This window comes from Sorex araneus, chromosome 5 (genome assembly GCF_027595985.1).
Source record: "Sorex araneus isolate mSorAra2 chromosome 5, mSorAra2.pri, whole genome shotgun sequence".
Classification (NCBI taxonomy): domain Eukaryota; kingdom Metazoa; phylum Chordata; class Mammalia; order Eulipotyphla; family Soricidae; genus Sorex; species Sorex araneus.
In genome coordinates, this window is record NC_073306.1 from 183,404,519 (window position 1) to 183,420,955 (window position 16,437).

At 38.3% G+C, this 16,437-nt stretch overlaps 1 protein-coding gene across 7 annotated transcripts in view; it reads left to right on the plus strand.

Moving 5' to 3' along the window:
* The window catches only part of EXOC1 (exocyst complex component 1), a 57,268-nt gene that overhangs the window by 30,939 nt on the left and 9,892 nt on the right, over positions 1 to 16,437 (plus strand). For 4 of the 7 annotated variants that reach the window (XM_055138303.1, XM_055138302.1, XM_004616442.2 and 1 more), the window contains 6 exons: positions 5,036 to 5,141; positions 10,271 to 10,315; positions 12,089 to 12,252; positions 12,968 to 13,075; positions 14,533 to 14,609; positions 15,106 to 15,334. In XM_055138303.1, the coding sequence (XP_054994278.1) occupies positions 5,036 to 5,141; positions 10,271 to 10,315; positions 12,089 to 12,252; positions 12,968 to 13,075; positions 14,533 to 14,609; positions 15,106 to 15,334 (729 nt within the window). The remainder of the gene's footprint in view (positions 1 to 5,035; positions 5,142 to 10,270; positions 10,316 to 12,088; positions 12,253 to 12,967; positions 13,076 to 14,532; positions 14,610 to 15,105; positions 15,335 to 16,437) is intronic. The other 3 variants (XM_055138304.1, XM_004616443.3, XM_055138307.1) reach the window with 1 other exon arrangement.

Below are 16,437 nucleotides of genomic sequence, written 5' to 3' on the forward strand. Positions count from 1 at the left end.
AAGTTAATTACATTTCTCTGTAATCAGGTAGAATTATTTTGTTTACTTGGATAAAGAAGAGCTAAATTTTGAACATCTGTTGCTAGGCTATCCTGTAGCCTGAAGCATCATTTTGTTTTGTTTAGTTTAGTTTACATCATCCCCTGAGCTGCCTTGTAGACAATATAGAATCTAGGGAGTGTGATTATGTGTGAATGAGGTGTTTGCCCTTGAAGTGTTTAGAATCTTTAAGTTAGTATGCTGCATTCTTTATTAAGCAAGCTTTCCACTATTCCTGGTACACAGAGCCTAACAAACAGTCTTTAAGTATGTCTGGAAAGAACAATTATGCATAAGTAAGTCGATAAAAAGTTAAGCACTGATTTGGAAATTTAGTATTTGGCAGATTGAGTTGGGAAATCCATGTCCTGAAGTCATGGGTAAACGTCATGAAGGATCCTAAAGTTGGATTGAGTTTTAAATAATAATTAGGATTAGATAAACCAGAATTAGAAGTTCAAGGCTGATGGCCAGCATGTACAGTCAAAGGTGGAAAAACAGCCTTTTTGTAGAACAATGAGAAAGCAGACATTTTATTCAGTAGGAATGAGAAATCATCATGGAAAAGATGAGTCCCATGACCTCTCAATGTTCCTCACTGGAGGGGAAAGGCTGGGTGGAGAAAATTCATTAAGAACTAAGCGTCCTGATTCAAATTAAATAAAATTGTAAGCCAAGAAGATGGTGGTTGGGACTAGAGTAAGAATGTAAACTAAAAGAGAGATTCAAAGGAGAGAAGAAATGGGGTGATGCCAAATTTGCTAGGCCTGGAAATGAGAATTTTGGTCTATTCCAGGGGCTCAGTATCAGCTGTGGGGAGGCGCAGAGTGATTTCTTCTCACGTATATCTCAGCTAGTGACTTGTGTGCCCTGCTCTGTACCAACTTCTTCAGGGACTCTAATCCTGTAGGAAAGAGGGGAAATTAACTGCCTTCTCCAGTGAGAAACTCAGAAGGGTATCAGGTGAACAGTGGGAGGTTTTGAGGGGGAAGCTTTCCAGATACACTGTGGTTATCCGAAGGCAAGAGCATGTCTGGTTTTCCTGAGCTGACTCTCCGCCAGCCAGAGGGGCCTCGGGTAACCAGGTACTGAGGACAGGGACATGGCTAGAAGGGACTCTGCAATTTTTCAAGGTTGGGCTTTTATGGAAGCGACCTGGGAAGGGAATAACATAATCCGACTTAGGTTTAATTGGCCTGTGCGGCAGAAAGCCATGTGTCTAGCACTCTTCTGGCCTTTTATGCCATGACCTATAGTATTAAAAATGACCATGTCACTTAGGGAGCTCAAGAATTGCTGCTTATCTGAAAGGTACAAGTCGTTAGATAAATGTACATCTGTGTGTGTGTGTGTGTGTGTGTGTGTGTGTGTGTGTGTGTGACTTAAAAGAGCACTGGAAAGCCTGGAATACCCTCTGAAAAACATTTCCAGCATTTTATTTGTAATTTTATTAATTTCGAGTTAAAAATTAAGAAAGTTCAAGAGATGTATTAAGGTATTTCAGTAATTACTAGTCCTTTAGTTGCATGGACACTAAAAGATCTTCAAAGATGTTATCGAACTGGAGGAAGTAAATGTGTTTTATCTCTAAGGAGTAGCTTGTTAGCATCGAGACATTACTCCATTCAGAGAGCTATGACCGAAAATTTCTGAGAATTTTATAGAGCAAAATCATTTTATATTTTGCTAGCAAAAATTTTTTTCTACCTTTTGCCTCATTTCTTTCAGAAATTGCCGCTCCTTTTTATTTTAGGTGTGTATTTTAAAATGATTACCCTCTCCCAGGGAATTAATATTTATACATGAATCTACTTTGTCTTTAATCTGTACTGAAAGCTTTGTTTTTTTTCCTTATTGGGTCACATCTGGTGATGCTCAGGGCTTCCTCGTGGCTCTGCACTCAGAAATTTCTCCTGGTGGTACTCGGGAGACCATATGGGATGCCAGGAATAGAATCCAGGTCGACTGCATGCAAGGCAAACATCCTACCTGCTGTACTATCACTCCAGACCTGGAAGCATTTTTTTCAGTTTCCATTCGGTATCTTAGGTTTTAGCTTCCTAAAAAGGATTAGGTAGAAATTTATATCAAGTGTGATAATAAAAAAGCAGATTGCTCATTCTAATTAGTATATCAGTAACAACATTCTGGCAATGAAACTCTCATATGCCAAACTTCATTTATTTCCTTTTTCCAAATGACTTTATAGAGTGTGTTCAAAATAATATTTTCTACTTCTACTTCTCGGCTCTTAAGCTGAGAGCATAAGAGTGGGGACCGCGGAGCAGGCCCAATTGTAGGTCATTTGCCTTGTGCATGTGAGATCCAGAATTCAGTTTCTAGTGCCACTAAAAAGGGGACTCAAGAAAGGACAAGAGGACATGAACCTTGGCAAAACAGTATTTTTAAATTTTAACTATAAAATGTTTTCTAGTTATTTGATCTTCTCTAGCTAGTTTTTTTAGGTAATTTTGTGCCGCACTTAGTCTACTAAGTGTTAAATACAACTCAGCTGTTGCATTATATTTAGTTTGTTTTTTTTTTTCACTCAACAGAATTCTAATTTGGAGATATCTTTAAAATATTAATATTGCTGGAATTCTTTGCCTTTTGAAATTTTAGGAGGATTAATATTTTGAATAATTAAATATTATTATATCTCCTTAATCGTTTTGTGCCAACATGTAGCTTTGTCCCCTAGTGAATATTCAAATAAGTAATCAATAAGCTTTTTGCCTAATTGTGTCTCAGTGAATATTATTGCCCTGTCTTTAAGTATAATGCAGTATTTATGAATGTAATTTAAAGTGAAGAAACAAAACTATAGCCAACCTAGCAATGATTTATGGGGCATTCTCTGTTCACAGTGTATTTTTGATTGACAATATTAATGAGCTTCTTTTAAAAAAATGAAATTGACTTATTTCCCAGGATTGTTACTTGACCTTATGGTTTGAACTTTTAATAGTTCAAACCAAAAAAAAAATTGTGTTTTTACCTCATAATCTAATTTGGTTACAGAAGTAACAGAGACAAAGAATTTTCTTTAACAGGAAGAAGGAAGAAAGGAGTGAAAGAAGGAAACAGACCAACCAGTGTTCCTTTAGTAAGAAATAATGATTCAAATTAATAACTAGTTGCAGGGCCGGAGTGATGGTACAGCAGATATGGCACTTGCCTTGCATGCAGCTGGCCTGAGTTTGATCCCCGCATCCCAGATGCTCCCCTGAACAACCACCAGTTGTGGCAGAACCAAAAACAAAATAGCTGTTTGCACTTGAAGATACACGGACCACACTTTTTGACAGGAACAACAACAAAATTATTCCCAACTCTTTAGAAATAAGAATCACTGGCCTGAGGCTGGAGCGATAGTACAGCAGGTAGGGCATTTGCCTTGCATGAGGCCGACCTGGGTTCAATCCCCGGCATCGCATATGGTCCCCTGAGCACCGCCAGGAGTAACTCCTGAGTGTAGAGCCAGGAGTAACTCCCTGAGCATCACTGGGTGTGACCTCCCCAAAAAAAAGAATCACTGGCCATTGCCCCCTGTTCTATATGTGGCTGAACCTCAACAAGAACTTGATGTTTTTATTTTGGGTTTTGAGGCTACACTCTGCAGTGTTTGGGGGACCAGACAATCAGCAGCATGCAAGGCAAGTAAATGCCTTAAACCCTCTTCATGTCTCCAGCCCAAAGCTCAGATTTTTGTTAGACTTAATTAGAGCCCATGAAAAATAGGAATACCCTACTTATGCGGTGAGCTCAGCTGTACAGTTATCTTCTCCCCCAGAATGACTATGCCTGTCTGTAGCTCAGGCTTATACATGTAGAGGAGTTAATAATTACAGAGATGGTCTCCATCATTCTTTTTAGTTTTTGTTTGTTTGGGGCCACACCTCCCATGAAAAATGTAAAAGAATAGCCCTGTATAATGTTCTGCTATGGCTTTATTTTAATTTAGTTCAAGTCTGTGTATAGCATTTAATTTGGTACTTGGAAAAATACATGGTCTCATTTGTAAAATCTTTCCTTTGGATATTAAGTTTTGGGGTAGACACAAACATAGATGATTAAGTGAGTTTATATGCTAAGTTATAGATGTTTTTATTTGAGCTAAGGTAAATATTTTTAAGGAGCAAAATTGTTTAATTTCGAAAACTATAAGATGTACTAATTAAAATCTTACTGAAAATAATATATTTTGGAAAATACCTAAAGCTTGGCAGTATCTAGGGAAGCTAAATGTACTTCTTTATTACTCTGGATGCTGACCTTGTCTATTGTTTAAAAAATAAAAAATTAAGGCAACATGACAGTATGACAGAAGAATTACCAAGACTCCCCTATCCTTTGTCCTTAAAACTCTATGCTTCGAAATTTGCGAAGGAAATTGTTCATTACAGATGGAAAACTCACAACATTGTCTGTCATAGCAAGATGCTAATGTCATTCAAATGACCTCAGTTAGGGAGTTGGCTTACCTCACTGTGGGACATCAACGAAGTACAACAATACCATGCAGTCACTAGAGTATGTGATTAGAGAAAGGTGGTTGCTGAACTCGGATTTCAGCAATACTTAAACTGTGATTTTTTTACCATATGTAAAAAATTAAAATATGTTCAATTTTGGTTTTGTAAACTTAATGATACGATACTTGTTCCTTTGTGAGAGGGATTGGCACCACAGCTGCAGTGCTCAGGGCCTGCTCCTTTCTTTGTGCTCAGAGATCACTCCTGAAAGGGTTCAGGGAATCACATCTGGTACCCAGCATCAAACCAGGGTCAGTTCATGCAAGGCAAGCAACTTTAGCCTCGCACCATCTCTCTGGCCCCTGTTCCATTTTTGTAAAGGTAGGAAATAGCCTACTTTTATCTTCTGAAATCAATATATCAGTAAGTTAGACCACAAACTTTAAATCAGGCACAAAGGATTTGGGGGGACTGACACAAAGAATTTGTTTTATTAATAAGTACACTGCTTTTATTTTAAGAACTACATGGATTATTTATCACGGCTGTATGAAAGAGAAATTAAAGATTTCTTTGAAGTTGCAAAAATCAAGATGACTGGCACAACTAAAGAAAGCAAGAAGTTTGGTAAGCTCAGCCGTCTCAGTTCATTGCCTCTTAGTAAAAATGCCTTAAAGTATTACAGATAATTCTAAAACTTTCAGCCAGGTGGAAGAAGACCTCCCCAAAAATTAACACGAGTAAGTTTTAAGTCTAATGCATTGGTTTGATTTATAGACACCTTGTGGAGCCAATACTAGTTATATCTATAAATATGGTTTTTAATTAATTAAATATCAACCTATGCTAATCCTACAGAAGTTAACATTCATGCCTTAATTAAAAGTACATACTCATAGGAAAAGCTGGAAAATGAAGTGCAGTCCAGTAGAGAAAATGTTAGACCAAGAGACACATGTTTAGGGTTCAGTTTCTTCCTGAAAGACTTTCTTATCTGTTAGAGGCAAGTCACCGGTACCCGGGGCAGTCCTCTCCACAGGGAGTGAAAGGGATTCCTGGCTTCTTACTTTTCACTGGCTCTTTTGATTCAAAACGGAAGTTTGCTGCTGTTTTCTTCCCTGCCACTCAAGTAGCTAAATTTCTGTTATTATAAAAAGTAACTTAACTTTCTCCTGTGATATAATTACTTATTTCTCAAGGAGGTAAGTTGGAAAAGTATTGGTTTTGTTGTTCTGAACATGTACGGTGAACAAAAGCCTGATTGGAGGGAATAACCAGTGAAAGTATCAAGTGGCAAAGGAGGTGGTTTGCCGAGGCCACCGTCTGCTCATGCATGTACCTACCATCTCTGGAGTTCCTTTTGGATGGAGTCCTGTGCCTTTTCCAGTCAAAACCTGGCCTTAAGCGGCTACGACATGTACAACTCAGTGTGTCTGCATAGCTCCCCTTTAGAATAATGAGCTTAGCATTTGCTTGTTGAAAAGAGCCTATGCCCTAAGAGCTTTGGTAATCAGGAAACAGGATTTGAGCTCAGTAGCACTTTTTAAAATTCCTCTTTATGACAAAAGTCTCTCTCCTGAGTAATTGTGTTGTGATTCACTTATTTTTTAAAAGGTAACACTAAAATATTGTTTATATTAGCCCAGACTTTTGAAATGGTTTGAATCTGTGTATACAAATATATATTATATATTTTTATATATACTATATGTATATATATCTCAAATTTAGGTAAAGTGCTAAGAATCTTGGGACAATAGGCTTTGGGAAACAGAAATGCTAACTCATCCTAAAGGTTAATTGTTCTTAAACCAGCAGTGTGTTTATATCCTTGTTAATGTTTCACTGTGGGTATGTTATTCCTTTTTTTTATTTCAAGTAAACAACATATTATTAATTCAGTTACATGTTTAATGTTTTCATTAAGTATATTTGTCACTACTTGTTAGTGTGCCATTTGAGAGAACCCTTCTACAATCTATGAAAACTGGAGGTAAAAGAAAAGTTTCTCTAAAATAATTTCTTCCTCAGGCAGTCATTAATCCTGCTATCATTTACCAAGCTTAATGTTCACAGTGAGATAAAATATAATTAAAGTAGTATTTAAATCAAGTGCAGTGGTAGCTTAGAAAAAGCATCATTAAATTTACCTGAAACCTAAGCTTTTTTTTTTTTTTCACTTATTTCTTAAGAAATTCCATACTGGGGGAGTTGGTGTACACCTGGCAATGCTCAGGGCTTGCTCCTGGCAGTTCTGCACTCAGGAGTCACTCCCGGCCTCCCAACAGCGGTCAGGGAACTTTTGAGGGATGCAGGGATCTAACCCAGGTTGGCCAAATGCCATTGCAAAAACCTCACCTGCTATACTGTCTCTCTGGCCCCATTATTTCTTAATACGTTTTAAAAATTGTCTTACTGAAATATTTTTAAGAACCTAGAGAGATAGTAGGGGTTAAGGCTCTTATCTTGCATACTTTGGACCCCAGTTAAATCCTCAGCACTGCATATATCCCCAAGCATCGCCAGAAGTGACCCCTGAGCACAGAGCCAGGAGCAAGCCCTGAGGACTACTGGGTATGGCCCCAGAACCCAACATGATACCTGCCCCCAATATTTTTAATAAACATCATATAATATAAAAGGTTCTATAGTTTCAGACTGTTGAAACTACAACTTTATTCTAATAAACAATAAAGGGAGGGAATAATTTATAATGGTTGATAATAGCAAAAATGAAAAGTTTTAATTTTATAGAGTAGATAAATGAGAAACTGAAATCAGATAATAAAACAGTTTCGTCTTTGAAAATGTAGCGTATTAGATTTTTAAAATATAAATTGCAAATAAGTTAAGTTTTAAATAAAATAAATTTTTTATCAGTGATTCAAATTAGGTATTCATTTTTTAAAGTAGTTTAAATTAAAATAGAAATTGAAATTTTAAAAAACTAACTTCGGTTAATCAAAATCATAAATTTGTTTTCTCTTGTTCTGAAAATTCTGGGGTTATGATAAGAATAGGAAGTCAGATTGAATATGCTTTGTAAAAAATTATGTAGTCAATATAGTCATAAAGATTCACAGGAATACGTTTTAAACCCATTCTTAACTCATCTTTTAATATCTGCTTAGTTGAAATCACTCAAAATAATGTTAAAATGCTAGCAAAGTATTTTTTCTTTATGATAAACTATTATTATATAGATCATCCCCTTTTTTTATTCAGGTCCTCAGAGGTATGCCTCTCTCCCCTGTTGAATTTTGGTGATTTTCTATTTTATGTTCTATAAATAGTAGACATAGGAAGTTTAGTAATTACTTTTAAAATTCCTAGTTTTTGCTGGGGTTGTAGCTTAGTGATACAGTACATGCTTTGCACGTATAAGATTTGATTCCTAGCACTGCAAAAAAAAAATCTAGTTTTTTCTCCTATAGCTTAGGTAACATGTAGATATATGTATTATATTAGTCCATTAGCATATAAATTTGCATAACTGTTATCACCTTCTTAATACTCCAGAATCATTACAATAATATGCAAAATTGCACTTTCATTATTCTGCCATGGAACTAAGAAATCTTAATTGACTTCATGGGGAAACTTGAAAACTGAATTCAGAACTTGCTGAAAGATTCACGCAAGAAATAATGTGTTACTTCAATATTATAAGCATTGTGCGTAGTTGAAGGCAGCATTGAACAAGGATACTATCTATCCTCATGAAGCTTAAATGCTAATGAAGATTATTTGAAGATAGTTAACAGTTTACCTGAGTCTCATTTGTGTCTATTAGGGATAATACCACCATTTATGATCCAAAAATAACAGACACTACCAGTAATTTTATTCATTCTTGCCTAGTAAGAAAGAAAGAAAAGATGCAGAAGTGTTCAGTCAGGCTTTGCACGGGAAGTGGTCTGAGAAAGAACTAGTGAGCCCTGCAGGTTGCCAGAACAGCTCAGAATGGGCTCTGGGCGCTCCAGCCCCATCCCTGCTTGTTCCTTTATGGTCAGCTTTCTTGTTTCTCCTCCCCGTGCCCCGCAGGAGCAGGTAAGGGAGCACTTCACTGGTGTGAGATTTTAATGCTGGTATTCGGGCTTTTGCCTTGGAGTTTGGCAGGGGTCGTGACAGTTCACACATTACTCTTTTCTGTTTTCAAGATTTTTTTTTTCTAGGTTGTAGTTAGAGCCCTTAATTTTGTGTTTCATTCTGTGGGTTTTTTTTTTTTTTTGGTTTTTGGGTCACACCCGGCGATGCACAGGGGTTACTCCTGGCTCTTTCACTCAGGAATTACCCCTGGCGGTGCTCAGGGGACCATATGGGATGCTGGGATTAGAACCCGGGTCGGCCACGTGCAAGGCAAACGCCCTACCCGCTGTGCTATCACTCCAGCCCCCTGGGTTTTTGGGTTTTTGGTTTTTTTTTTTGCCTTTTGGGTCACACCTGGTGAAGCACAAGGGTCACTCCTGGCTCTGTACTCAGGAATTACCCCTGGCAGTGGTCAGGGGACCATATGGGACGCTGGGAATCGAACCAGGTTGGCCGTGTGCAAAGCAAACGCCCTACCTGCTGTGCTATCGTTCCAGCCCCTGTGGTTCCTTTCTTTGCACTTCACATTAACTTCTAATCTTAGTTCAGGGCGTTTCACAAACTTATCTCTGCAGTTGCTTTAAAATGTTAGGTAGGGGCTGGAGTGATAGCACAGCGGGTAGGGCGTGTGCCTTGCACGCTGCCGACCGGGTTGGATTCCCAGCATCCCATATGGTCCCCTGAGCATCACTGGGGGTAATTCCTGAGTGCATGAGCCAGGAATGACCCCTGTGCATCACCAGGCGTGACCCAAAAAGAAAAAAAAAAAAAACGTAGGAGGGCTGGAGTGGTAGTACAGTGGGTAGGGCATTTGCCTTGCATGCAACCAACCCAGATTCGATTCCCAACATCCCATATGGTCCCCTAAGTACTGTCAGGAGTAACCCCTGTGCATCGCCAGGTGTGACCCAAAAGCCAAAACAAAAATAATAAGTTTGGTAAGAGATAGGTTTTACTATAAGACAAATGACAGGTGACCCTAAAAGAGCCCCTGTTCTTCTACGGGACCCTGTTCCTGCAGCATTGCTCTTGCACTTACCCAGCTCTCAAACTTAGCATTAGGACACAAACGTTGCCTTTTAGATTGCTCGTAAAGCCAGTTACTCAGTTTCTACCCGATATCTTGAAATGTTTTAAGTGCCACTCATGTAATTTTCTTGCAGGTTTAGTATAAAGTCGTTTAGTACAGGAGGTGCTTTTCAGGAGCCTCCCAGGAAGCATGAGAATGTTGATGGATCTAATGTCTAAATCTATCACTTCAATCTAACTAAGTTCCATTGCACCATTGCACTAAATTAACTCTTTAAATTACATTTTTCAGTAACTAAAACTTATAGTCCTAGTGTTTCAAAAAGACCAGCTTCATAAACTTAAAAAAAAAAAGTAGCATATATAAAATTGTGTATGGGGTATACAAATAGCGATATTCTCAACTGAATATTTGAGTTTAAAAACAGTATATTAAAAGACAAAGTTTTTCCTCATAATTTCTCAAACAGTAGCTGACCAACTAAACATGTGTTTGCATCTCTTGTTACTTGATGCTCATGATTCTTTGCATGTGTCTTTTAAACTAGAGCTTTAACTTCCTCTTGTGCATGGTTTGTGCAAAATGCAGTTTATTAACTTGTCTTTGTCTTTGATGCTTGCAACCTAATCCATCACAGCTACACTGCCTCGAAAAGAGAGCGCTGTCAAACAGGAAGCAGAGAGTGAGTATGCTTAGTGTATTAGGTTTTCTCAATGCATGTTTGTTTAATGTCTAGAAATTGGTTGTTTGTCTTGAAAAAAGTTATGCACCACAAATACTGATTGCTCTGAGTTGAGTTGCCAGGTATTGATTGCTAAAAGAAAACAAACATGATGGTAATGGTACAGCCGCCTCCAAGAAACGGGGAGCTTACTGTTTTAGTTTTAGTATATGGCAGGTACTAAAAAAAATTATCAAAAATTTATGAAAAATAAGTTAACCTTTGTACTTGTATTTTCAGGTTCTGTTTGGAAAAATGAATATCTATAGATTTGGTCAGATTTCGCCTCAAGAAGCCAAAGCTTGTCTTTGTTCTTAGTGGGTTCTTTTGTCCTTTCTGACCATCAGTAAATAATACGCAACATAATTACTCCAAATCCTTTTAAATGGCTTAATGTGTATTTTAAACTGAATTAAAATGTCACATATCTTTTTTTGTTAAAATGGAATTCTTTCAGAAGAGGCTATTTTGATAGTGTAATAACACCTGAATTTTGTGGCGGTGAATCTTAATGTACAGATAGAGAGCTATGAGACTGCACTCCCAAATTTGGTGGTATTGTAAATCAGTGGTAAATTATTTTTTTTAAATGAAATCCTTTAAATCTTTATGTATAGAGGATATTCTTTAGCCATATTGTTTATATTTTTCCTCATGGCTTTGATGGGTACCTAGAATTATTATACCCAAAACACTAGAGTCCTAGTTACTATGGTTAATTATATAGGTAATATATTTTAGCTGTATTTTAAGTGTAACAAGTTTTCAGGATTTTTCTTTTTTCTTTCTTTTTTTGTTTTGTTTAGTTTCTAAACAGCTGTAGTTAATCACTTCAACTCTGCTTGAAAAAGCAGTTTCTGGGGCCAGGAATATATTAAGTTTGGATCATATGTAATTTGATTTTTTTTGGTAGGGCAAGAATATAAGTGTTGGTACTTTCAGATGGTTCAGTCTGATATATTGATTTAATATAGAAGGCCTGGGGAAATACCTAAGACCTGAGTGGATAATTTGTATGCAGGAGGCCCATTCAATCCTCAGCAGTATCCGTGAGCACCTCAGGGAGTGACTTTTGAGCACAGAACTGGAAGCATCCCCTGAGCACCACTGGGTGTGCTTAAAAAAAATAATAGGTGCGAGAGATAGAGTTAGCAGGTAGGGCACTTGTGTTGCATGTAGCTCACCCAGCTTCAATCCCCTGCACCATATACAGTTCCCTGGACACCACCAGGAGTGATCCTTGAGTGCAGGGCCAGGAATAAGCTCTGATCACTGGTGGGTATGTCCTCAGAACAAAAACAACATAATTATAATAAGTTGGAAATAAGTCATTTGGATATGGCAGTTTTCTCTAGAAATATAGCAGAGTCATGTTAGCAAGTTTGTACAGGGTCAGCAACCTTCCTTATTTGTGTCCTTCAAATAGTAGAGAGACAATCTATTTTGGTGTGGAGGCAACTTTATGTTAAGTTGGACAGAGCAGAGACTATGATTTTTAAGGCCCCTTTCAGTCCTGTGGTCTGGTTCTACTTCTCTTTCCAGCATACTTAGGAATAGTCGAAGGTATTGACAAATAATGGAAGGTAAAGGACCCTGTACCACGTCCCCCATAGTAGCCATATGTACTGACTAGTGTGAGCCCTGAAGACCAAGACAGTGGCAGAGAGCCCTGAGTTAGGAGATGGATCTTTCATTTATGAAGGTCACAGCTTTCAACGGTGTGTTATTTCTTAGGTCTTCATGGAAGTTCTGGGAAATTAACTGGATCTACTTCTAGTCTTAATAAACTCAGTGTTCAGAGTTCAGGGAATCGAAGATCTCAGTCGTCTTCCTTGTTGGACATGGGAAATATGTCGGCCTCTGATCTTGATGTTGCTGATAGAACCAAATTTGATAAGGTAAAAGTAACAAGTGTGTCTTAAATGCATTCATTTTTCTAACAGCAGAGTGTCAGTCATTTCAGTGTGTTCAGAGGTTGAGCCCTGCTGGTTCTCTTAAATTTAAAGCATAAACCAAACTTAATTTTCCAATTTTAAATCTAAAAATAACTCTATTGTTTCTTTATAAATCATTAAGTGTGTGCATATCACTTAATGTAAATTATTTGAGCAGCTACTAAGCAAAGAGGAAAAGTCAGCTTTTATGAAATCACTGTTCACTGCAATACATTAAATAGGTTTAAAAGGTTTGTCCACTGTTGATCTCTCTCCAAGTTTTAAATAAATAATTATTTTGAGTTTTATTTGGGGCAAGTTCTGGCACTATTGCACTTGGATAATAATGTATTGGAGGCTTGGAGGTTATCATTTGGGTTTTATTCAGATCATAAATAAATCATCTATCACTGCAAAAAGTGAATCAAGGGGCTGGAAAAATAGTACAGTGGGTAAGGTGCTTGTCTTGCATGTGGCAAACCCGGGTTCGATCCTCGGCACTATTTATGACCCCCTAAGCCCTACCACGAGTGATACCTGAGCACAGAACCAGGAGTAAGCCCTGAGCACTGCCAGATATGGCCCCCAAACAAGCAAACAAACACACGAAAAAAGAATTAAATTCAGAGTGAGAATTTCAGCACCAATTTTACTAAAGTATCATTCTGGTTTTCTTCAGATCTTTGAACAGGTACTGAGTGAACTGGAGCCCCTGTGTCTGGCAGAACAAGATTTCATAAGTAAATTTTTTAAGCTACAGCAGCATCAGAACTTGCCTGGGACTATGGTATGCCTCGCATTTACTTGTTGGCTAGTGTTTGATTCTGTACCTAACCTTTTTGTTTCAATATTAGGACAGGAAAAGGAAGAATTTCAGATACAATTTTTGTCCTGCCAAAAGATTAAAAAAACAGATTGAATTTTGACACCTGATTAATATTCCTAATGGTCTTAGTCCTAACTTCTCTAAGATAGAGCAGGGGGAAGTGAAACATCTGACTTCCTTTTCAAGAAACAACATTGTTTCAAAAGTAATTTTATCATTGTTAACAGGGGAAAATATGATTTTTTTTTAAAGGAAAAGATATTTGAGTTTCTACCATGACCTAGCAAAAAAGGAAGAGCAGGAGGTGAGACTTCAAATCTGAATCTTAGGGCTTTCTTGCTAACTGACCTTGAAGTAACCAATTATTTAATCTCCACTTTTTTCTCATCTGTAAAGTGTCTATAATTATGCCTATTCTACATGCCTTTTAGGTGACAAATGAAAGAAGATATAATTAGACATTTGTAGGGCTCGAGTAATAGTATAGCAAGTAAGATGCTTCCCTTGCATGTGGCTGATCTGGACCAGATTCGATCCCCAATGCCATGTTTGGTCCCTCAAGCACTACCAAGGAGTGATCTTGAGTAAGCCCCCCAAGCAAAACAAACAACAACAACAACAAACTAAATAAAATTGGATATCTGCTAGAATATTTTGGTGAACTTAAAACGAGTGTTCTTTCTCAAAAAATGCAAATTGAGGCTCTGGGAGAAGCACATAGAGCTGAGTACTCTGCCTGCAGAAGCCTGGGGTTCCGGCCCTGGCCCTGCCAGAGACAGTGGGCACCTCTGTCTATGGCATCAAAACAAACCAAGAGAGCATTTAGAGTGCTTTTTAGATTAAAGTCATCTCCCGGGGCCAGGGCCTGGGTGGCCTCTCTCTTGGCAGGCAAAGGCCATATGGTTCCCAAACATGACCACGAGTGAGCTCCGAGCATTACTCCATGTGGTCAAAAAAGTACGCCTTAGAGAGCCAACGTAGACAGATCGGACATCAAACAAATGCAAAGTTATTTCTGTTGAGGGCTGCTTATAGTCTGTGGCCGTGGTGAATGCACTTGCCTCTCAGCTTCTGTCAGAATTGTTGAAAGCATTCTTCCAAATGCCCATTTTAATTCGAATAGTTGGTAAGATTTCCTTAAGTTTCTAAACCCCCCCTGAAAGTTGTGTCCTGATGTTTCCCTTCATTCCGGTGGACTCTGAGTCCCCTGCACATCCCACCCCTTGTATGCGCACCCCAAAACACAACTTCTCAACCCACAGTGATTTTTCCAGAGCATTAAACATCCTACTAAGTTTATACTTTTGTCAGTAAAAGTCATTTTTCCTGCCCTAGGAGTTTTAGGACTGAACAGGCATTTGCTGTGTAACCTAGTCAAGAGGATAGTTTCTTAGTATGTACCTGAATTAATTTTGCAGAGTGAAGTGGAGGAACTGGACGGCAGCACCTTCTCACGGCAACATAATTCTGGTGCACCGCTGCCTGTGTCATCTGAGTATGTGTCGGCCGCAGTCTGTCTTCTACTTCTGAGAAAGGGTCTGCAAGAGTGCTACCTCTGGGAGGGGTCTGGGGAATTGTCAGCAGTTTGATGGCTCCCAGAACTCTGGGGGAGATGGGAGATGGTTCCCTTCCCAAACACCCTCACTGCATTAAACCCAGGCCTGCTCATGGCTCGACAGGTCCTTTTTGCTCCACTCATCACAGAAAGCACCTTCCATTGTGATGTTTTCTGGTTGGAAATAACAGTGAATCGCAGTGTGTTTTCCAGAAATCATAAAGCACATTTTAGGGCTTAGCTTCACAAGTGGCAAAGTTAACTGCAAAAAAAGAAAGAAACCCCTCATATATTAAAGACAGCTATATAATAATTAGTTCATCACATTGGGACATTCTCTGTCGAAAAAGCACATTTTAGTCTTCAGTATATACCCAGAAGATTCAAGCTAAACGCCTGTAATAATTTCAGATGTTTTGTATGTTTTCTGATACAGGAAAGACATGATCCGTCAGATGATGATTAAAATATTTCGCTGCATTGAGCCAGAACTGAATAATCTAATTGCACTAGGCGACAAAATCGATAGCTTTAACTCCCTTTACATGCTGGTCAAAATGAGTCATCACGTATGGACTGCACAAAACGTGGATCCTGCCTCTTTCCTAAGTACTACATTGGGAAATGTTTTGGTCACTGTCAAAAGAAACTTTGATAAATGCATTGTAAGTTCTTTTTTGTTGTTGTTTTTTCAGTAACTTAGGATTTCGGTTGTTGCCAAAAACAGTGAATGAAATCAGGTGATTTGTAGCGTCCGTTGTGGGACCTACTATTCAGCGTCACTTGGAAGCAAGGTGTTAGCTGCTGTGGTTGAGTTTGTCAATTCCATCTGGAGTAAGTGACATAGCAGCTGCTAAAGAGATCACTAAGTAGCTGAAATTTCAGTTTACTGATGATCATAGCTGTAATGAAATAATTATAACTTGGCTTATATTTTCTATTAATGTGTTCTAATAAGGGCTGGAGCAATAGCACAGCAGGTAGGGTGTTTGCTTTGCACACGACTGACCCGGGTTCGACTCCTTCGTCCTTCTCAGAGAGCCCAGCAAGCTACCGAGAGCATCTTGCCCGCACGGCAGAGCCTGACAAGCTTCCCATGGTTTATTCAATATGCCAAAAACAGTAACAACAAGTCTCACAATGGTGACATTACTGGTGCCCGCTTGAGCAAATTGATGAGCAATGGGGTGACAGTGATACAGTGATTAAACATTGATAAGCTTGTAGATGTTAATTGGACTAGGCCAAGTAGGTCCCAAAAATGTTCTTCATTATTATGGCCAGTATGTGAATGGTTCTGTATCATTTAAATATTTCTACTATGTAATCTCTTAGTTGTGTCTTATTCTATAAAAGTGGGGGATTAAAATAAAGACAGTCATTTTTCATATACATTAAAAAATAGTGAGATTTTTGCAAAGTATAAAAATAATCTGTATCTATTGTAGAAACTTAAGCATCACCTCACGAGGCTTATTAATCCTCTTATCCTTTCCAAATGATCTTAACGTGGTATTTGAAAAGCTTTAAAATTTGACCATTTAAAATTTATCTTCTTTTGCACATCTGTAGAGGTAATTCGAAACCTGCAAAGTCTGATGACAAGTTGGTAGCTCAGAGGACCAGGGAGAGCTACCAGAGGCAGAGTTCTGGGTTTCCACTGTACACAGCACTCTGTGGGTCTAATTTAGAGGAAGTAGCAGGTGCAAGGAAGGCTAGTGAATGCAAAGCTGCAGTAGAAGTGCCCGTTCTCCCTCTCTGTGCTCAT